We start from the raw sequence: 23,560 nt of genomic DNA, 5'->3' as shown, positions 1-23,560 counted from the left end.
GTTGGTGGAAGTATAGACTACAATAACCACTGTGGAATCAGTGTGGAGATTCCTCAAATCCTAGGATTGGAGGTCCCACTTGACCCAACTATTTCTCTTCTGGGTATCTTTCTGGAAGAATTAAATGCATCATACCACAGAGACACATGCATACCCATGTTTATAGTGGCACAGTTTATAATAACTAAATCTTGGAAACAATCCAAATGCCCATCAGCCAAGGAATGGATAAAAAAGATGTGGTATTTTTATACAATGGAGTACTACTCAGCCATAAAGAAAGATAAAATTGAGACATTTATGGCTAAATGGATGGACCTTGAGACCATAATAATAAGTAAGATAAATCTGACACACATGTGTAAATATCAAGTTATTTCTCTGGTGTGAGAAATTGAAAACATGAATAAGGACCAAAATGTGACATAGGAAGAAACTGTTCAAAAGGAAAAAGGAATTAGGGAGAGGGAAGGGGGAAAGGAAGGAAGGGAAAGAAAAAATGAGAAGGATGAAATGAAAACTGAGCTTTGTGAATGGGGGGGGAGTTTGAATGGAGGAGATGGGAATGAGAAAAAAAAGAAATCAAGATGTATCATGTGCAGGCACAAATTCCCTATAAGGAATGTGATCATTATGTATACCTAAATTTACCAATAAATGAAAAAAAGGAATGGTAAAATTAAAAAATTTCTTTTAAATTTAAAATAAAACAACCCCCCACTTCCATTCATGGTCAAGATGGCTGCTCGGATTCCTACTGCCAAAGAAGCGGCCTTTCATTGAGGGGAGAAAATACCCAAATATCTTTTCTTTTAAGGTCTTAATTTAGAAATTGCCTGTGCTGCTTCAGTTTATAGGTCATGGTCTACAACCTTGTCACTTGGGTACATTCAGCAGCAAGAAAAGGTGAGAATTTCAGTCTTTTGCGGGGTGTCCACATGCCCAAATAAAACTTCGTGTATTAAAGGAAGAAATAATGGACTACAGGAGACTCCCAGCCTCCCTACCACAAATACAGCAGTTTTAACGTGAAAAACAAGTGGGGAAAACAAAAGGTGTTCAGTGTCTCCATTCGCATTCACTCACAAAGAAAATCTGAAAGCCTAGAAGCAAATAAGATGCTGCTAACAAATCATTGGCTTCGGAACATCAGCCCAAGTTCAATGTCACTGTACGGTGAAGTTTTCATAGTACAAAAGTTGAATTTTTAAAAAGACAAAGAGTGAATTAATCATAAATGTAAGTTCACTAAATTTAAAATATCCTTTGTCAAGCTCTTTCTACCTTTGGAAGTCAAAATGTCCTTCCTTAGGGGTGACGTTGATGTTAAATGCTAATATATTTCTCCATTTCGCAAATGTTTATGGAGCACCCAGGCACTGTACAAAATATGGGGACTCACTGGTTATAAATAGATAGTCCCTTTACTTAAGAAGTTTAGAATCTAGTGAGGAAGAAGGATGGTTATGTTTTAAGTTAGAGTAGGCACTATTTTCACAAAGGAAAGCAGAAGGTGCTATAAGAGAATATTCTATGGGGCAGTTTTGGTTGCAGAGTCAGCAAAGGCTTCCGGAAGAAGAAATACTCAAGATGCATTCTGAAAGTGAGTACCATTAGGCGGGCGCCTAGGCAGGACGAGGGCTGTAGGCTGAGAATCAGCACTGCAGAGGCTGGGAAGGAAGTCAGGTACACTGAAGTTCCTAAGAGAAGGCTCTGTGGCCAGAACAGAGTCATGGTGAGGAATAACGGCAGAGGGGCTCAGGCTAAGCACGGATTTCAGATTTGCATCCAAAGGGGATCAAAGCACATAGAAAGGTTGTGAGCAGGAAATAACAGTCCAGGTTTGTGCTTTTAAAAGTTTACTCTGGCTGCAGTGTGAAGAATAAACTTGGGGCTGGGCAGCAATTGATGATGAAGTAAACCAGACAAGACGTGGGGAGAGATCAAAGGCAGAAACAGTGGCAAGACAGGGGCACAGTGGAGAGTCGCTCCTTGGGTGAGATCCTGGTAGGATGTATGGCTCTGGGAGAATGAAGGAGGATCATATTAAGACCAAGGTGGGTTCTCGAGTCACACAGCCTGTGTTCAAATCCTGGGTTCCCAGTGAGGCCTTAGAGCCTCATTTTTTCACCTGTGGGATGAGACAGTAATACTAACAACTCAAATACTGCAACTCAAATATGGGGAGGAATAATTGAGATCACTTAAATACTAGGGTAGCAGTTAGATATATAAACATTACTGCTCTATTGTTATTTCCATTGGTAGTGTTAGGTATAATAGAAAAAAAGAGTCAAGAAAAACTCTTGATTCTGGTTTGAGGCAAATTATTTCAGAATAAAGCAACAGAGGAGAACAATTAGAAATTTTTTTAAGAATAGTTCCAGTTATACATCTCATTTTTGGCACATACAGTTACTAGGAAAGCATTTTTATGGAAACACATTTTCATTCTTTTTTTTATTTTAAAAATAAAAGGAGGAAAACATTAACAGGCAGACAACATTTTACAACATAGCAAAAGAACAGTACAGACAATATGGAGTTACAAACAAAGTGGTAGGGAATTAATAATGGTTGTTGTATTATATATTGGTATCTTCAAAGTGGTTTCTCATGAAAACAGATATAGAAATGCAATAGTGGTCAACCAAAGACTCATTGACAGTTTCTTTCAGCAAAGAAATAGAAGACAGAAGAACAACCATGTTAACTATCCTGTATATACCTACATACAAAATTTCTCCTTCTTTCCCTTCTCTTTTCCCACATCCCAGTTGCCCTTTACTCTTGAGCGGTACACATTTTCAAAATCTCATCTTGTTTCTAGACTCCAGGCTCAATGACCCTTCCTTGACACCACTAATTCAGACAGAACTATACATTCAAGGTAACTGGCAAGATACAGGGCAAGTGAAAAGTGCTGGAATTTTTAATCTTCCTTTCCTCAAGGCCCAGCCCCTGTCTATACTTCTTCTATGAACCTTTCTAATCACCTCAAACAACACAGGCTGCCAGTTTCCATAAGGGATTCTCCATACTATTCACATGATATTTCATGTAAAGGAGTCTAGCGAAAGGCAGGGTTACATTCATTTAAACAGTCTGAGCTCTGTGCTTATCAGCACTGTAGGTTTAGGGTTAAGCAGAGGCCTCCTGAGGTTCGAGAGCTCGTGAGGAACTTCCCACAGACTCATCAGCTGCCACCTACACTTATTCAGACACGGGGGAAATTACAGCATATGTGGAACTCTCATACATGCAGCTATGCCTATTTTTAAATGTTCTTGATACACATGTGACAGCCCATTAATTCACAAAGTTTCATGTGACAAGACCACCTGAAACAGATCCAAGTGGGTTGGTGGCACTACACAGAGGTTTCTTTTCTAATCTGATTTCAGGAGTGAAATTGATTTCATGAAACTGAACACCACCAATAACTACAGCAGTTTCACATTATTTTACATTTGTACTATCTGGTTAGGGAAAAAAGTTAAAACACCTTATATCCTTGATCCCAAGACTTATTTTCATATCAGCTAGCCTTTTTGGGCTAAGATGCTTTTGCATTGATGAGCACATCTACTGTGACGGTGTCTGCTTTCCTGAAAAGCTGTTTGGAAACCAATAGCATGTTGTATAATCAGTGTAGTTTTCACCATTAAGAAATGTAACATGAAGACTGGGCTGATTATGAAAGGTCAGGCTGTGAACGAGGAGACCAGACGTCTAGTCTTTGTTCTTCTGCCACCAGCTTTGGCCACCTGACCCCACAAATTCTCCTCTGAACCTTCCCCTTCTCTGTGGTGAGGGACTAAGTTAGTATATTTCTCTTTCAGGTGAAGATGATGATACCTTTATGAAAAATAACAAAAATATTCTTTGATGCTACAGCAGTGTTAAATTGCTACAAGAGTTTCTAAATTCTTACCTGAATTTCTGTGCTGAGATTTCAATCCATAATCAACTGGTTCCAAGGCAGGGTGACACGGCAGAGGGGCAACAATGCATGGTGGCAGAAGACATGTACGCACAGACCACATGGGTCCACACCTGACTTTTTCTACGTTTTAAATAGAAATTTTATTTCTTTTTCACATTGAGCTACTTCAACAAACTCCTTTTTTCTTTATTCTTTTGAGACATGGTCTTGCTAAACTGCCCAAGTGGGATTCAAATTTTTTTTCTTTTTGGTACCAGGAATCAAACTCAGGACCTTGCACTTGCCAGGCAGGTGCTTGTGCCACTAAGTTATATCCCTGGCCCGAGATTCAAATTCGAGATCCTTCTGCCTCAGTGCCCTAAATGCTGGGATTATAGATGTGCACAATGCACCCAGATGCAACCCTGCATTTTGAGTAGCATTGACTAACACTTTTATGACTCAGATACTATGTAGACTAGATAATGGCTCTATGAATGATTTATCACCTTCATTTATTGGTTTCTGGTTAGAAATAGAATTAACTTACATTTTCCAATTATATAGTAGCTAAGCAACAAAAAACAAACAGCCCTATGGAAGAGATACTCAAAAAGAAAGGTCTTATGCATGGCAGAGTCCAAAGATCAGCTGCACAGTTAATCCATCCATCCAAAGACAACTATGTTCCTTACTTTTCTCTCACAGCTGGGACAAAATACCCAACACCCAAAGTTAAGCAAGAAAGGTTTATTTAGCTCACAGGTTGTAGAGGCTTCAGTCCATAATCAACTGGTTCAAAGGCAGGGTGGCATGGCAGAGGGGCAACAATGCATGGCAGCAGAAGACACAAAAACAGCAAGAGCAAAAAGGCAAGAGAGCAAGCCTCCTTCCCTCCCTTATATTATAAGCAGGCTACCCATCCTATGGTGGGTGTAGCATTTACATTATCTCTAAATCCTGCTCTAGCAAAGGCTCAGGATGTTTACAAAATGAGGACCCTGACCCCCTGCGGAGTCACTTAGTTAAATTTCTAAACTTCTCAAGTTGACAATGAATCAGCCATTACAATATACTGGAGCTTAAACAGCTGCCCTAGGGGATATCCTCGCTACCCCAGGATGAGAACTGCTGAGATACTTAGTTAAGCTTCTAAACTTCTCAAGATGGCACATGTATGGACTGTTATAATAACTGACAACTGATCATCAATGCAGATGATGATTTTCAGGCAAAATAAATCTTACCTTTTCCTAAAACCTCATTCATTAAGAAAAATACATCTAACAACTACTTTTGATGCTCATGAGCACATTTTACCTATACTATGTTTTATATCACATTGAAAAAGTTCATTGTAGGCAGAGATTATACCCTGGGAATCTGTTTTGTAAAGAAGGCTTTGTGGTTTCTTTCACAGTGTAAAGGGAAAAAAATTTACCTTCTGGGGAATTTGACAAATTTTTAATCAAGTCTTTAAGATTAGAAAGCTAAAAATTATGTAGGAAATTAAAACCTCTTGTTAAATTGACCTATAAAATATTGGTACTGTAAATTTATTGGCACTTGAGACCTTTCTTCCAGAAAACAAGGACTTGATTCTCAGTCTCTACTAGGTCCTCAAACTTAATGTCATGTATGTATACTTATCAAAAATTGCTTCAATGGAAAGTATTAGTAATCAGAACTTCTGGTCCAGTTGGGAGTTCTGGCAGTTGCAAAATGTGGTATTTACACCCAACTATTTGAATCGTCTTATTTTCTACTTCCTCCCAATGCCTGCCATGGTAGAATTAAAGCTAGAATTTTCCCTTCTGGGAACATGCTATATGTAAATTGTACTAGTGATAAGCTTGAAATACTAGAATATATTAACAGGCAAACATGAGTGCCTGATGAATTTCTTAATGACTGCTGCTATGGTAAAACATACACATCTGCCTGCTCTTCCTTTTATCCCTCAGCCCGGCAACTGGGCCAGTTCTAAAAGAACCCTACAGACTGTCTCACTCAGGCTCTGAAGTCCCTTCATCAAGTTGAAAAATTGCTTCAATTTCAAGAAACCGTTTCCCCATGGCAAGGGCATCCCTCGCACCTGCTGGGTGTCTGTGGCAAGTCTGGCTGTGGAGCCTGGGGTGGCAGTCAGAAGGAGGCCAGCTCTCGAGTTCCAGGCTCACACTACAAATGAGGTCTAATTCAGAGCCACAGTGGAGGCTGCAATTTGGCATTTTCAGCAGGGTCCCTGGAGGCACGAGCGCTGATGCTGTTGATTCTGGGTTCTTTGAGAACTACTAGTATGAAACATCCACTGAAAGAACTGAAAAGATGGACAAGTTACCTGGTCCAAACATTTCATTTTATAGGTGAGGACCCTGTGGTTTAAGGAGAAAGTCTTGCTGTAGGGTCTTGTAACAGTTCCCAGGCTCCACCCACACAGAGAAAATAAACTTAGGTCTTCAGAGCTTACACACACTGTTCTTCTCATAATTCTGTACAGCCGTGAGCTACATACAACGCTTTGGTCAAGAATGGACTACATATATGATGGTGGTCCCATACAATTATAATGGAACTCTATCAGCTAGTATTTTGGCTATATTTCCTATGTTGAGATATGTTTAAATATACACTTTTTATTTTTGCTTTTGTTTTGGTGGCACTGGGGATTGATGTAATTACACACTATGGTGTTTGCACAACAAGGAAATGAATCATTTCTCAGACACTGCACCATCATCAAGTAACCCTGCTTTGTATATTTGGTGCATATCAAGTCCCGGCTCTCTGAGCAGGGATCCAGCAGAGGCTTTGTGCTGTTGACCTTCCTGTGAAGGTCAGGACATGGTACTGTGCTGTGGCGGTGGGGACTGGATGGAGGTATGCTTACTGCTGGTGTGTAGATGCTCCTAGAGTACTGATATTCTCAGGAATAAAACAGCTCCCATGAAGAATGATGGGCTCATCAACCAATCAAATTTCTTCCAGCTTTAATTCTTACCTTCTAATCTCTCTGTCCTCTGCAGCTATATTCCCTTTTTTGTTCCACTCTCCCAAAAGTATTGCTCAGTCTCCTTCACCATGACCCTCTTTAAAACGGACTCTTTTACCATTGCCCCTATGAGGAACAGCGGAAGGGGAGAGGGTGACAGAGACCTGGTTCTCCTCATTCCTATAACTTGCAGCTGCCAGCAGCTGAGTAGATGTCAACTCAGTGTCTCACATAAAACTGCTAAGAAAATATAAACTTTGCAAAATTCAAACCACGTATGGAATGAATTTCCACACCAGCAATCCCCAGAAGCAACTTTCTTAAGCTAAAAAGTATGTTTGAATTACACATACTTTAAAATTAAAGTATGTTTAAACTGTTGAAATTGTTTTAGTTGTCATTACAATTAACACTTGGAAGACAAGGAGGGAGCAAATCACACAGGCAGTGCTTCTGGCTTGTGTTCATATTCTAGAAAACTGTAGCCTTTATTACTACGCTTGTTGTACATGTAAAAAGTTTACTCAGGAAAATAATATCAATATATTAAATGCCTGGCCTTGTTTTATTAGTAAGGAGCAACAGGACACTAAACAATTACAAGAACTTGTTCTTTTCCATCTGTAAAATGGGTATATCAACATGTACTCATTGAGAAATATTTTATGTTTTATAGTCAACTGGCTGATATCATTTCTGATTGGTCAGACATCATTCTGTACTATTTAGTAATTATTACAATATTATGCCAGACACAATGTTGGTTCAGGGAGCAGGACTGAGGAACAGGACACAAACAAAGCCTTAGTCTCATGGAGCTTATGATGGGGGCCGGTGACAAGCCAGCAAATCAGCAAATAAGAATTCCAAGAAGAGAAAAGAACCAGGTAATTGAATCAAGCAACTGGAAGTAAATGATGCGAAGGTAGCAGGAAGCAGGAAAGCCCTCCTAGACAAATGAACTTCTGAGCTAAAACGTGCCAATAAAGAAGAAAGAGCTATATACTTGGAGCGGGGGTAGGGAACAGAAAACAACATTCCAGGAAGAGGAAAAAGCAAATCCAAAGATCCAGGGGCAAGATGAAGGCTGTGGAGTTCCAGATGCAGAAAGAAGGTGGATTTGGCTTCAGTACAGTGACTTAGGGGAGGAAAGAATGGTGTTACTCTCATTCTGAGTGGTAGGAAGGCATCTGGGATTTATCCCAAGTGTGAGTCCATGGCATTGGAGTCAAGCAAGGTAATGAATGATGTGGTCCAAGTTTAAAATGGACCAAAGAAGGGCAAAGAAGGACAGTAGGAAATCAGGAGGTCTGTATGGTGATTTAAGAGGACAGCCACAGCTCAATGGGATCATAGCTTTGAAAAAGGAAAGAAGCTGTGAGATTCTGGAAGTGTTTTAGTGCTACAGCCAGCACTGAGGGATGGATTCCTGGGATAACAGGATGCACGTAAGAAATGCTCACATCTTATAAAAGCACATGGTAAGCGAATACAATATTAACCGCAGTACTATTAAGTATGCTTTAATATTTAAAGACATCTGCTTCCTTTTTACTTTTTCATTTAGATCTTTCCTTCAGCTTACCTTTACCAACCCATTTTATTTTTTTTCCATTTTTTTATTTTAAAAAATAAAAGAATGAAAGCATATTAACAAACATACATACATTTATAAAATAACACAGAACAATATAAGCAATTACTGAAATTCAGGCAAGATGATAGGAAATTAACAATGGTTGTTGTATTACATATTGATATCTTCAAAGTGGTTACTCAGAGAAACAAACAGACATGTAAGATTCGTCAAATTACTAATCATTAACTGTTGCTTTCAATAAAGGGATAGAAGTCAGTAGTACAACTATGTTAGCTATCCTGTATATACATACACACATAATTTTCCCTTTCTTTCTTTTCTCTTTTCCCTCATCCCAGTTGTTCTTTACTTTTGAGCATTTTCCTTTCGTTTCACAATGTCTATCATACCTCCTAACTTTTATTCACTCTTTCAGGTTCTTACACTAATGAGACAATACTTTGCTTACACGTGGAGATCTGGTTTATTTCACTTATGAGTACGGTCTCCAGTTGTGACCATTTACCTAAAGCCTTGAGTTTATCTTTCTTTATAGCTGAGTAATATTCCATTATATAAAAATACCACAACTTTTTTATCCACTCCTCAGCGGATGGACATTTGGGTTGCTTTCATGATTTAGCTATTACAAATTGTGCTGCTATAAACATGGGTGCACATATATCACTGTGATATGATGTTTTCAGATCTTCTGAGAAAATACCCAGAAGGGGGATAGCTGCTGGGTTGAATGGGACCTCTAGACCTAGTTTTCTGAGGAATCTCCAAACTGATTTCCACAGTGGTTTCACCAGTCTGCATTCCCACCTGCAGTGGAGAAGAGTTCCTATTTCTCCACAGCCTCACCAGTATTTGTTATTGGTTGATTTCTTAATGATAGCCATTCTTACTGGGCTCGGATGAAATGTCTGTGTTGTTTTAATTTGCATTTCTCAAATGACTAATGATGTTGAACATTTTCTCTTGTACTTATTTGCCATTTGTATTTCTTTATCTGAGAAATGTGTATTCAGATGCCCATTTCTGAATTGGGTCTTTGAATTTTACCAACCCATTTTAAAAAGACCATACTTTTTTCTTTCCTTTATGAAAGTCTCAGATCTTTGTTATAGACCTTTGTCATCAGGGCTGCCCAGCATCTGACCACCCATCTTTTGAAAGAGCATTCCAAGCAAGACAGAGGCAGTCCAGTCCCTTTCTTGTGGTAGAAGCCTACAACTAGCAGAATTTTATTCAACCAGCATTGAGAATAACTAGCACCGACCATGTGCCAGGCACTATTCTAAACACTTTAAAAACAATGACTCATTTTATTGAATTCTCATAATGATATCCACCAAATATATTGCTATTTCCATTTAGGAGATGAGAAAACAAACATATATTCAAGGATATAAATAGCTCATCAGTAGACGAGGCTTCTAATCCCTGTGCCATGCCGCCTTCCCTCAACAACACGGAAGTTAGGGACAATCAGACAGCCTGTTGTTTTGAGAAGTGACGTAGGGAGGAGGAGACGGTCACAGGTGATGTGCAGGGCTGCAGCAGAAGTACTGGAGAGCCCAGCACAGCCCCGTAAAAGCTAGAAATCAGGGTGAGGAGTCCCCTGGCTATGTGCTGGCAGCCTGTTTGGACGCCAGTGTGTGCTGTACCAAGACTACCTTGGATCCTGCCTTTTTGCTGAGGCTACTGTCCAACTCCCATCAATTCTGAGTTTCCTGCTTCCCTTGCAATAAATTATTCTTCTGTTTAAATGATCTGCAACTGAGAGCTCTGGCCAGCATAGCATGGTTAATTTGTGCAACAGCAGCAAGCCAGCCGCTCGTAATGAAAGTCAAGGCTTCTGCAGAGGCCCCTGCGGTTCCCTCCACCTGCAGAGCCCTGAGATTTCCACGTGCACTTCCTTCCTCCCACAGCGTTGGCAACCACAGCTGCCAGGCTCACAGGGATCCCTGCCTCCCTGCTCCACTGCACTTAGGTGACAGCCTCATCTGAGACAAATGTCCCCTGGCCAGAATCAATGGATCCAGAAATGTACCCTTGCAGTGGTCCACATCAGACCTCCAGCTCCGTAGAGGTACAGAGGTCAAGGCAGAGGGTGCTGCTCAGAGGGAGTGGACCCAGCACAGTGAGGGCTGCGCCCTGGAGAAGGGGTCCCCCCCACCTCAACTGTACTGGTGCCAGTCCTCACTATTTACATCTTCAACTCTGCAGAGGGCTTGGTGGGAAGCCGTCCAATAAAGTCTCCCCTTTGTTTGGCTTTCAACCCCTCCCTTTGGTAATATAGGAACTATATTAGAAGGGCTCCCTGAAAACACTCTCCTTCTGCCTACTCTCCTCCCTGCCACCCCACAGATGGAAGTTCTTACAGTATTTTTCCCTTGTGATGCAGGTTACTTTTTTCATTGCTAAGAAAAAATTCCCAACACTCAAAGTTAAACAAAGGAAGGTGTCTTGGTTACTTTTCTCTCCTTGCTGAGACAAAATACCCAACACCCAAAATGAAGGAAGGAAAGGTTTATTTAGCTGACAGTTTGTGGAGGTTTCAGTCCATACTTGGCTGGCTCCATGGCAGAAGATAGCAAAGCAACAAGAGCAAAGCGGGGAATGACAGCCGAACAGCAAACAGCCAGAGTAAAAGGGAGGAATGGCGGCAAGCAGCTTCTTTCCCTGCCTTACTTTGTAAACAGGCTACCTCCACCTAAGCAGCATGTAACATCTCCATGCCCTCCTCTTCCACAGGCTCAGGATGTACACAAAGTAAGCACCCTGGCTTCCTGCTGAGTCACTTAGCCAAACCTCTAGACTCCCCAAGTTGACACAATGTATCAACCATAATAGAAGGTTTGTTTTCGCTCAGTTTGTAGAGGTTTCTACAAGTCCAGAGTCAGTGGGCTCTGAGGCAGGGTGGAATGGCAGAGGGGCATCGTAGAGGAGAAAGAGCCCATGGCAGAGCAGATACGAAGCAGAAATAAAATAGCAGCAGAGGCAACAGAAGCAGCAGTTGCCAGCCTGCCTTTCCCTTTTATCCTGTCCAGGCTACTGGCTTTTGGGTGGTACCACCCAGAACTATGCTAATTCCACTCAGTGGCCTCATTTAGTACCACACACACCTTATTCCCAGTATCACACCCTTAATCCACGTTCACACACCTAACCCAGCCACCTTCAAAACTCCCCACATATGACCACATAAGGCTCTGGGAGGACTGCTACAAGCCAGGTCATGCAAAAGGAGAAACCGACAGATGATATAGACTAGAAAGCATCTTTTAAAAAATAATAGTAATAAGGACCTTTAAAGGATTAAGACTTTTTTCTACATTGTTTTTTTGCCAAACTCCACTGTCAGATTTTCCCATTTTATATCTGCTCACAGTGTAAAATTCATTAAAGCCTCAAATATTTCATCCTCTAACAACATGCTTTAGAAACTTGGCTCTTCAGCTACTTAGACTCTAGCAATGGATTTGAATTAGTCAACTTGCTATATTTGCTTCAAACTGCTTAACTATCTTAAAGTAAAAGGTACAGTTCTACACTAAAGTAAGCAGGACCACATGGAGGTAAAGCAAGCAGGACCACACAAAGAAATGACTGACTGCTCACCCAGTTAAAGGCAGGGGCAGGGCGGGCCTGAAGTACCTTGTTATGCCAGAAAACAAGGAAGTGCTAAATAAATTAAGAAGCAAGGTGGGGCATGTCACAGTAACACAGCAGCCAGCATGAAAGAGATGTGAGCACCAAATGAGCCTGCACAGGAAAAAACAAATAAGGGCAAAAGGAAATCTCCTGCAATAGAATGTCAAGGGCCAACTGGTAAACACAGAGAGTCTCGGAGCTGGACAAGGGTCATTTTGTAGCCATCCTGTCACAGAGAGTATCATGCAAAAATAATCCATGGATGCAAAATCTAGCAGGGCTGGGTATGTAGCTCAAAGGCAGAACACTGTACCAGGCTCTTAGTTTGAATACCCAGGGCAGGGTAAGAAAGGTGGAGGGAGTTACTGAGAAAGACATTTTGAACTGTATCAGTTTAAAAAGTGTCTCTCCATGAAATTATGGCACAATGGATAAAACAATCAACATCTTGGCTAAAACTGAACATCACCAGTAATGAGAAGATGAATACAGTGTTCCTTCAGATGTGACCCCACCCCAAAACCTCCGCCCCAAAACCCACCTATTCAGTGTTTCAGCCAAGAGTGCATAGCTTGAATCTCTAATCATAAGAAAATCAGGCAAATCCTAAGTGAGGAGTGTTCTGTTTTAAGAAGGCAGAGGGTACCGTATTCTTCAAAGCTTCAATGTCACATAAACAATGACAGACTGTAGACATGCTCCAGATTAAAGAAATTCAAACATGAGGACCAAATACAACCCCTGCACCTGCACTGGAAGTGAGGAAGTGCCTCTGAGGACTTTCTTAGGCCAACTGACAAAACTGCAATAGGAATAGTAGACTGGACACAGATGTTGCACTGCAGTTAGCCTTAGTGAAGTTTAAATGAGCTGTTCTTATGTAGGATGGTGTCCCTGATTTTTAGAAAAAACTCACCAACATGATTAGAGGTGAAGGCCACAGTGCGTGTAACTCGCCCTCAAACATTTCAGCAAAGCTGATGAAAATGTGTAACTGGAAAGAAATTCGAGTAAAAACTCAACAAGAAGTGCATTGGGAAAATATGTGTAGTTTGTATATTCTTATTCTTGCTGTTTTAAATAAATGTGAAAATGTATCCAAATCAAAAGTTAAAAATACAAGTTTGGAGGAGGAGAATGACTGCAAAAGAACACAGGGAACCCTTGGGGAGAGAAATGCTCTGGACAGACAGAAATGTTCCAGATCAGCACTTACACAACTGCTCACAATTGTCCAAACGCAGCAATTTGTACACTTATAGTTGGCGACTTTTATTGTATGTAAAATACCTCAATAGGGTTTATAAGAAGAGTTGCAAAAGGTGAAAGGCTGTTTTTTCAGGAGGTTCTATATGTACCAAAAGGCAGGCAGAAGAAGGGGTACATGCCCTTGACTCCTACAAGGCCTGGTTTATCCTACCCAGGATGGGCATAAGCCCAGATAAAGCCACACACACAACCCGTTCTGAAGCCTACTGTGGCAAAAAAAAAAAAAAAATAGCATTAACAAAGCATTTCATATTAACATCTATTTTCATAATGGACATAGTACTCACATAAATGATCAAGATAGACACAAAAATTCAATACAGTCTTGCTCCCAAGAGGCCTTTTATATCCCAGATCTTGAGAGCATCACTTGCTACCCTCAGAGATTTCCCTGGTTTGGCAGAGAGAGTCTGCCCTCATCTCTCCCTAGAGTGTGAATGGGTCAAGCCCCCACCAGCGGACAGTTCTTACCCACCCACATTCTCCAGCTTTGAAGCCCAGTTTGAGGATCCCTCCCTGTGAGGCTCCTCATCCACACTCTGCACATAGGACCCCTTTAACTCCACTGAGATTATGTGACCATCCTCCTCATCATAGTTACTCGTGAGCAATCCACCTACAACACAGTGGCTGGAAGTGATTCCCTGAACTGGATACCATACTCACCAGGCTTGGAAAAGTCTGTTGGGCTGAAGTACACTAAGATAAAGGGAAACTGGCATATTATCAGTTCACTCCTCTTCTTTAGGGCCAGAAAATTCTGTCACTTTATCTACCAAGAAACCCACAATATCTGCACCACTTTCTCTAGTGGACTTCATGACCAGGAATATAAGTCAGCTCTAAAATGGGATTTTTTGGTATCTAATCCAATAAAACTTTTGGAGACCCAGACTTCCAACTCTCTGGTGTGAGTAGGCAGAGAGACTTTAAAACCACTTTAAGGTTCAGGAAACCCTAAAAGAAACTCAGAGCAAAATATTCTGCTGCAGCATCACAGTATCAGCAAAATTCAGACAGACTGCTATGTAACTTACAACTGGTCAGCTCAAATAGATGACAACTCCCTGCTGCCTCAAAGTCCTCAAAAATGAAGCAATGATAACTGATACTTCATGCGAATTTAAAGCCCAGAGTAGTCCACAGCCAAGAAACAATAGAGCCAGGATCTGAACCCAAGTTATCTAGACTGGGAATCTGCATTTTAATCTGCAGGTTATAGTGTTACAGGCTGAATTTGTTTTCCTGCCAAAATCTGTCAATGTCCCAAACACCTGTACTTCAGGATGTAACTACACTTAGGAATAAGGTCTTCTTGAAGAGGTTATTAAGATAAAATGAGGCCCTTGGTGGGAGAGGGGTTGATCCAATGAGATTGGAGTCCTTGTAAGAAGAGGAAGTGACTTCAGGGGTATACACACAGCAGAAAGGCCATGTGAGACCACAGCGAGGCCGCTGACTCCAACCCAAGAGGCCTTGGGAAAAGCAAAACCTCCCAACACGTTGATCTCGGACCTCTAACCTCCAGATTAGGAAAAAATTATTTCCTGATGCTCTAGCCTACCCATGTGTGGCCTTTGATTATGGCAGCCCTAGCAAATGAATACAACTAGCATAAATTAAGTTCTAGCCTCCCTTCCTTCCAGAGTCCCAAAGTTAAGCTCTCAGAGTCACTGAAGATACTCAACCCAGTTAGCAAACGACACTTCACCAAGCTGCACTTAACATCAAAATCAAGAAAAAGACCACACACATCCCATTTAATTGCTACTGCCCAGACACTTTCTTACACTGAAAGCTATTTACCAGCAATCTTATCAGAAACTCCTTTTTGTCCACGGTAGTGATAAGAAATTTCTTCTGCTAAACTCAGCCCTCCGCTTTGTTCTCTTCCTCTTCTGATGAGGCACCACATGGACATCTTGTAATTATGGGCCAGCGCCAGAGAGCAGCTTTTATCCTTCTCTCCTGGACACTGCCCTGCACTTTTATGAAGCACAAACAGGATGTTACTCCACTGAATGCACTTCAGAAATACTCTCATCCAATTGTAAAAACACACTTCATGGTGCAAGAGTTGATGGTTTTTTGGGCTATTCCTTGCTCCACAGAGGATCCCTAACTCTGATTTGTGGTGGAGTTTTCATCTGAGGCTTAAGAGTACTGCGTGATCTGATCCACCCACTACAGAGGCTCACTGAATTTTTTACTCAAACGGAATGACTGAAAACAACATGGACTCTTTCCTGATTCTTGCACCTTCCCCAGCATTGCCTTGTTCTTTGTCTTAAAAAGAAATGGACTGTGCTACTTTCCCTTAGGAGGGAGCAAAGCCAGAGGTGTTTATATCCACATGTGGGCTTCTGGACAGCTCCACGTGGCTGGGGAACTCCTTTGTTCCCCTAGGGAAACTATTTTTTAATGGGGAAGCTGTCACTGAGATAGTGTGCTAGTCCCGGTTGCATATAATGAAAACAGGGGTCCTCCCAGGAAGTCAGGCAATGCTTTGGGGGTGAGGGAAGTGGCGGGCAAGGGCCTTGGGGATAAGAAGGCTCTCTAGTCACCTGCACATAAGTGCTTTCAGGACAAATAGCTACAAACATTACTCTTCTCATTGGGGTGAAAATGCGAGCATTTTACATCAAGGTCACACTTTTATTATTCAATACAGTATAGCTTGGCTTACTGCACACTTTCTCATACAAAGAGCCAAGCTTTTGGTATATTCCAGACTGCACCTCACGCACTGACACAAATTTAAATACTTTAAAACAAAGCAGAGTTTAGTCTGTCTTAGAAAAATGTGCAACTAAGCCCAGGTCCACCCCTGTGGCTGTGGGTCTGGGGCAAGAGTATAAATGAAGGTCTGCCTGATTACTTTACTGTGTTAATCAAGCTAGCAAGCTACCACATCATCCTCTTCCTTTAACTCACGTGGCTTTATAATAGCCCGGAAGGCCAGATTCAATTCAGAATTCTCAGATTCCTCAGAGTTCTGGCTCAGACACCAAAGAGAAGCCCCGGCAGTGGACAGAGTCCCTTCTTTCCCCACCTGGGCTCCTCGGTCTCTAGGAGGCCCCTTGAACGCCCCGGGGCCACCTTCCCAAGCTCCTCCACCATCTCAGCAAACAGCAGCCCCAAAAGCGCCCCTTTGGGCAACCCTCAGGGGTCAGTCTGCTCGCCCTACGTCAGACCCTAGCAGCAAGCTTGGGCCCCCTCGAAAAGGGAATTCCAGCCAGGCCTTTGGGGTAGAATGGACTCCGAAAGGCCACTTCCTTGCAGGTGGAGATTTCTTGTCCCTGGGAAAGGTACAGCTAGGGGAAAACCAGAGCAGGCCTCTAAATCCAGGGGACAAATTTAAGGGGGCTCCTGTGCCCAGGTCAGAGGGCTGTACTGACTGAAAGCCCACTCTGCCTTATGCTAACCAGGCCTCGCTGTCTTTCCCTGAAGTTTTCTGGAAAGGTAACTATTTATATTAAAGATGAATCAACAGGCTGTGGTGGAAGAGAGAATTCTTGCCTGAGATGGTTGAAAGAAAGGAGTTGAATCATCTGTGGCTATGTAGGTGGGCAATAAAATCAACAGCTGATGTCCCGATGTGAAAAAAGAAATATTCCTCGAGCAGTTAATGGATTGAATAGCAGTGTACCGGAGGTGCCTTAACTCCTTTCCATCTATTTCTGAAAGACCTTTGCAGAGAGACACAAAAAAAGCCTGATGAAGACCGCGCACAGCTGCAGCCTCGGAGGCCGAGCCCACGCCCAGCAGGGCAGGGGCGGTTTGGACCGCAGCACACAGGCCTCGCTGTGGAGCCCTGCGAGGCCCAGGAGGAAGTCACAGAGGCAGGCTGCGGGCACGGGCCCGGCCCCCACGCTTGGCCTGGTATCTGCTCTACTTTTTCTCGGTTAGGACAGTTTGTCGGTTTCTGAGCCTGCACTTTTAATTCTCTAAAGCAGGATAGGGCCTTTGCACAGCACCAGCTGATGCCCGGATAAGTCAGCGCGGAGCAGCGCACGCGTTTGCGCGCTAAGCGCGAGGCAGCGACACCTCCTTTACACCTCAAAGCCCGCGGGCCGAGCTACAGCCGAACCTCATCGCACTCGTGGGTAGCGGGAGCTGCGGGGAAGAAGGGCAGAGGCGGTTTCAGGCACCGGGGCAAACCCGCACCGGCGTGGAAAGCAGGAAGGCGGCCGCGGTAAGGTCCCGGACCTGCTGTGCCGCGGCCGGCGGTTGCCCGGGCAAAGGCGCGCAGCACCCGCCGCGGGGGTCCCGGCGAGCAAGCGGAGCGGACCCCGAGCTCGGCGTCCCGGGGAGACGCAGCCACTCACCCAGCAGCAGCAGCTTGAGCTCCCGGCGCGCGTCCTTCTTGTCCCGGCGGAGCTGCCGCTCGATCTCGGCGCTGATGCGCTGCGACTCCTTCTCCTCGGCCGACAGGCAGCAGCAGCGGGCCATGGCCCGGCCCGGCGCGGGCGGCTGTGCGGGTCCCTCTGCGGTCGGTGCGGGCGGCCGGGTCCCGGGCGCCCCAGGAAGCGCGAGCCGAGGGGGAGGGGAAGCGCGGCTGGCCCCGAGCGGACCCCTCGGAGAAGAGCGCGTGAGAAGTCGGGGCGTCGGTTGCCGGGTGCAGAGTGGGTTCTCCGGGGCCTAGGTCAAGAGCGAGCAGTAAGGTTGCAGGCACCGGGTCTGGGTGGCTTCTGGCTGGGAAGTTCCCCACAGACCGGGACTGAGTGGGAAAGTTGCAGCTGACCGCTCTAAGTAGCAGCAGGAGGCGGAGCTTCTCGAACCTGCGACCCTGGCGTCTACTCGATTGACCCTCCGGCACCCCAAGCCTATGGCTCCTGGGGCCAAACGGGGACAGTCAGTTGCTGAGGGGCCTCGAGTCTGCGAGCAGTCCTCACACTTGCCTCTCTGGCTGTGACTTCCCAGCTCCAGGAGGGCCGCTTGCCCAAGCTGCTGTAACCAGCACGTTCTGGCTGCCAGGCCCTTCGCCCTGCCAGGTCCGGCTCGCGACAGGTGACAGTTTCGCCAACCCCCAGCCTCAGCGGAGGCGGCTGCGGCTGTAAAAGAGGAGCGAGGCCACGCGTCTGGCCCGGGACTCCACACGCCACGCGTGAGGTCTCTGCGTCCACCTGAAGCTGAGGGTGCACCCGGCCTCTGCACCACTCACAGCCGGAGTTCCTAGGCAGCCGCAGGGCTCAGTTCTAAGACAACGACGTGGAGAGGGTAAACTTCCTCTGGCCCTTCCTAACCACCGGACGAGAGACGGGACAGGGCCACGGGGGCCGCAGGCTGCTTTGCATTTTATGATTGGGACAACTCCCGCTTTGCAGAAAGGGCTGGCACGTCCTGGCTACACCTGATAAGTTCCTGCCCCAGCCCTGCAGCTTCGTTGGCCCAGTTCCTACAACTTCGGGCTCTCGCTTGAGCAGCCTTGATTAAAAAAAAGAAAAAGAAAGAGAGGAAAAAGTTTAAAGCACAGCTTTCCAGCTCAAATAGCACAATAGAATGCTGATCCCAGCATGTCACTTATCTATTTTTTTGCTTGCGTACATTTTGAGTAAAAGTAAAGAAAGCAGAAAGAGAAGGTGCAGGGAGGGCATCCTGTTGGCCACAGCAAGGAGTGTTCTTTCCTTCTCGAGTTGGCAAATGCGTGTGCACTCTTTATGGAGTTGGGCAATTAGCTAATGCTTCCGCTGTGAAGAGCATAATGTGCCTTCATATGAGTGGCACCTGTTTTATCAATTCAGGCATCTGAGTGGAGTAGTATGTGTCGGTCATTATATAGAGAGCACGGCATGGCATGCTATCTGGCAGAAAGGCCTTATTTATTTTACAGTTTAGGAAATGTAGACAAGTTAGGCATTAAAAACGAATGTGCACACATTCTTCAGTGCTCCGCTCTTCAGTTTTGGCACAGGAATAAACCAACAGTAACAGTGACTCCTGCAGGAAAGCTGGACATTTTTAATTTGATTCTTGGCCATTTAGTCACCGTTTCTCACAAAGCTCTTAAGATTTGTTTATAAATTGAGAGGAAAACCTCTTGGCTTCTCAAACTACCGGTTGTATGATAATTATCAGTATTTCATATTATTAAAACTAGAGCAAATCTGAGCTCCAAATTAACTGGAATAACTGATCTGTTAGGTCCTAAACTGCTAAGATTTCAAAGTACTCAAACACAGTTTATGGCAAATCTGCACAATTTTCCTTGCCTGTTCAACTTGGCAGCATGTATCAGAAACCCTGAAAGTGTCCAATCAAACCAGTAATTCTTCACGTAAGAATGATGGGGATAAGCCTTATTGGTTATGGCTAAGATTTCTAATAACCCTCACAACACCTGAAATTCCAACAACAGGGAATAGGTCAAAAATTATGGTTCATCCATACAATAAGATATTATGTAGTCATTAAATATTGTGATTATGTGAGTGACAAGCACAGTTATATGCTGCATAAAGATGTTTCGGTCTGTGACATGTAGCATATAGCATGTTGGTTCCAGAAGATTATATTCCTAAGTGAGGCATCTTAGCTTGTATAAATACACGTCAACCAGATTGTCTATGTCACATCACTATGTGTGAATGACAAAGATTTAGGGAGAATCATTAAAATAAGTGAAAAAAAGCAAGTTAGAAAAATATAGGCAAATAAATGCAAATGTTATTATAAGAAGACACACTTGCATTTTTAAGAAACTAAAGGGACTTGTACCAGAAAAATAAGTTGCTCTCAGTCATAGCTGTTGATTGATTGAATTACCTGGTAGAAAATCATTTGGCGGTAACTCATAGAAAGTTATTTAGACCTCACTTTCCTCAACTGTAAAATGAGAGGGATGGACCAGAATAAATTCAAAGTGTTCACCCAACTCTAACATTCATTTATTCTTTGATGATCATCATACTTATCAGAAGATGTTAGGAGTCAGAAACCTGAAGTTGTTACTAAGCATCAGCATCTGATGAAAACTATAAAACTGGGATATGATGAGTCAGTTTTATACGTCCGTATTTTATTTGTTTCTCTTTTCCTTATCTTTAGGATTTGGGAGTGAGATAAGAATATTTTAAGTTATGAATTTATTAGAAACAACTTTCCAAAAGGGGTAGTTTTGAAGAGTTCTTCATAAAAGAGAATGTTTTCCTAAATTATTCCAAAATTATGCAGTTCCACTCCCCCACCCCTCGCTGATTAAAGCCAGAGGAGACCTGGGTTGCGGATGCCTGCCAAACGCTGGGCAACACGAGTGAGTTGATTGTCTGGTATGTGTCTGAATGTTCACTGAGTCTATGCCAGCCCTGGTACCAGGCACTGAGGGTTCAGATAGTAAGACAGTTCCACAGTTTAGACAGAGCTCTAGTCTGCTACAAAGAATCAAGACTGAGACCCTGCAATCTAAACCATCCTCACCTGGTTCCCAGTGAGAGCGCAAAGTCAATAAATGGCTGTCAAGTCTACCCATGTACACAGCAGACCTTTCACACGCCCCTTCTGCTCAGCCTCATTGCTTACCACCTACTGGAGCTCCAGACAGTGTGCCTGGGTCTTCTCCCCACCATGCGCGGTGCATGTTGTTCCCTCTTCCGGGAACGACATCTCTCACCCCAGGCAAAGTTAGGTCATTCCTTTGCAATCACATCTTTTTCTGAGAAACCACGTCATCTCTTCCCAGACCCATCTTTCTCTGCTGTTTGGACACCTCCCGTGTTCCTCCCTTCAAAGTGACACCCTCTTACACCTTTGTCTTTCAATTTATTTATTACTCACAGGTAGAGGTTTCTTGTGCATGCTGCTATCCTTAGATTAGCACATTTCAGAGGGTTGAATAAAAAAACAAGACCTAGAAGAATTCATTTGAGATGAGAGAGAAGTTTCTCATGGTAAAGACAGCGATGAACATAAGCAGCAAATGATTTAGGAAGCGTGTGAGCTGCCCTCTTAGAGACAATGACTGCCCTGTTCTAAGTCAGAACTAAGAGGGGATGCACAGTAGAGGGCTAGAGACATATTGCAGTCTCTTACTAATGTATCCACTTAGAATGTTCACAAGTTACACAGGGTATCTGTGACCTTGGGGACATCCACAAAGCTAAACAACATCATCACCTCTGCTGCTGTATGTCAGCATTTTCCAAACTAGAATTTTGACTCATTGCTGGGTTATGATGAGGATTTTTAAAAGAAAAATAATAAAATATACAGAAAATATTAAAGTATTCTGCATGCATTATTGTGTCATAAAACTTTTACTTCTACATATAAGTATCCCTTGTGAAGCAGATCAGTTGTCAGTGGGGCTTTGTTTGGCCCTATCCCAGATAGGTTGTCTTATTGGATAGCACCTTTTACAAATGGCTTGCCAATTCAACATTACCAAGTTCTCATCTCAAACAAGGAATTGAACAAAACAAGCCAAAGATAGTACCAAAGTTTATATGAAAAAGTGAGGGTGGAAGGTAAAGGAGAAACTGGCTCTGCAGAGAAAAGGTAAGCCAAACATAAAAGAGGAAAATTAGAAGAAAAGTAAAATTACACCTTGAGAGACACAGGGTGGACTATCATGGAGAGGCAGATAGAGAGCTTTTCATGACGTCTGTGTCCTTTTGATGCTGTCCACATCTCATGGGAACTTGTGAAAACTTCTGAATACAGGGTCCTGAGATTTATTTGGCTCATGTATCCTGAAATCGATTCAAGCTTTCTTCCTCAGCCAGCTTTGCCATGCCTTACCTTCCTACCTCATTTTCCCCCGAGAGACATGAATCCAGTAATTCTTTACAGGGTGCTGAGGGAATGGAGGTCTCTGTCTTCTATAGCTTCTTTGAGGTAAAGGGGCTGCACACCCTGCCTCCTGGGTAATATGGGCTCTCCAACTGATATAGGGGGAAGAAACTCCCAACCTGCTAGATGTCCAGTACAAATTTGTGTTCTCTAAAATTGAAGAATGAATTTTAGGAACAATGGAGGTTAAGAGCAGAATATACTTGTTAGGGGAAAGAAAGCTTTCTCTCTCTCTCTCTCTCTGAGAGAGAGACAGAAGGGGTCCTGAGTTGGTTGCCGAGGACCCTGCCTTTTCTAGGGATTTTTATAGAACAAATCCACATGAGGCTGGTCCAAAGTGGGGAAAAATGGGAAATTACTAGGTGGGCATAGGTGGGACAAAATTATGGTCAACCAGAAAGATTATGACTATAACTGCTCAGGTAAAATTAATTAAATTGGGATCAGATAGGAAGCAAGTCACATAGCGAGCTGGTATGAGTACAAAACAGGGACCTCTCCGTAGGGGGTTGGGTTAGTGGCTCTTCCTGGCTCCAGACAGTGTGCCTGGCATTCCTATCATCACCTCTTTCGAGGTGATGATACCTATTTAGAATATTAATCCCTGATGTTTTTCCTTAGGAAGTATGTGGGTGAATTTGTTTTATCTTTTGTCTCTGGATCTGGTCCGCAGTGGAGGTGACTGTCTCCCCCACAGCTGCAAAGTATCTCATCTTCTGCACTGGCTCCTTCAAGGGTGTAGCCCTATCTGACTGCCTATAATATTTTATCTAACTTAGCTGCCTATAACACAACTACCTTGGGTGCTGTTGCTCACTGGCTGGGTTGAAGAAATAAAAACCCTGTCAGAACACAATGAGAACAGAATTAGTGACCATTGGGCTGCCTGTTTGATAGGAGAAAGAAACTTTACTATTAGCCCAAATGTGGGGAGCACTCTTGTAGAGAAGAATGTACATTAGGAGGCATGTCAGATAAATTATCAAGAATATGTTAGCCATAGCTTTAGCAAGATCCTGTTTACAGATCTGTAGCAGAACTGGAGTCTTGATTTTGAAGAGAAAAGTCTCAAGTTTTTCAGAGGCTCAGAGGAGTACCTTTCTTCTTTTGAGTGATCTTGTAATTCAGATACTTCAGGTAGAACTGACTTTAGTTTAGAAAGATAAATCCAGCTATCTATCTCTGCCACCTTTACTACAGTGGGTATGACAAGGATCACCAAAAAGGGACCCTTCCATTGTGGCTTTAATTGGTCAGTAGGAGTCTTCTTCCTCCAGGTTTTTAATGAGCACTTGGTTTCCAGGATGGATACTAGGTGGTTCCCCTGGACCAGGACTGGCAGGACTGT

At 43.3% G+C, this 23,560-nt stretch overlaps 1 protein-coding gene across 1 annotated transcript in view; it reads right to left on the bottom strand.

Annotated features, from left to right (window-relative positions):
- Gna14 (guanine nucleotide binding protein (G protein), alpha 14) overlaps positions 1–21,630 on the bottom strand; it is a 214,572-nt gene extending 192,942 nt beyond the window's left edge. Inside the window, exon 1 of the mRNA XM_005408300.1 lies at positions 17,754–21,630. Coding sequence (XP_005408357.1) covers positions 17,754–17,877 — 124 coding nt within the window. The 5' untranslated portion in view covers positions 17,878–21,630. The remainder of the gene's footprint in view (positions 1–17,753) is intronic.
- Positions 21,631–23,560: the final 1,930 nt, after the last annotated feature.

The sequence above is a fragment of the Chinchilla lanigera genome, unplaced genomic scaffold (assembly GCF_000276665.1).
Source record: "Chinchilla lanigera isolate Chin_1 unplaced genomic scaffold, ChiLan1.0 scaffold00111, whole genome shotgun sequence".
Classification (NCBI taxonomy): domain Eukaryota; kingdom Metazoa; phylum Chordata; class Mammalia; order Rodentia; family Chinchillidae; genus Chinchilla; species Chinchilla lanigera.
Note: the sequence above shows the minus strand (reverse complement) of the source record. Positions and strands in the feature narration are given on the sequence as shown.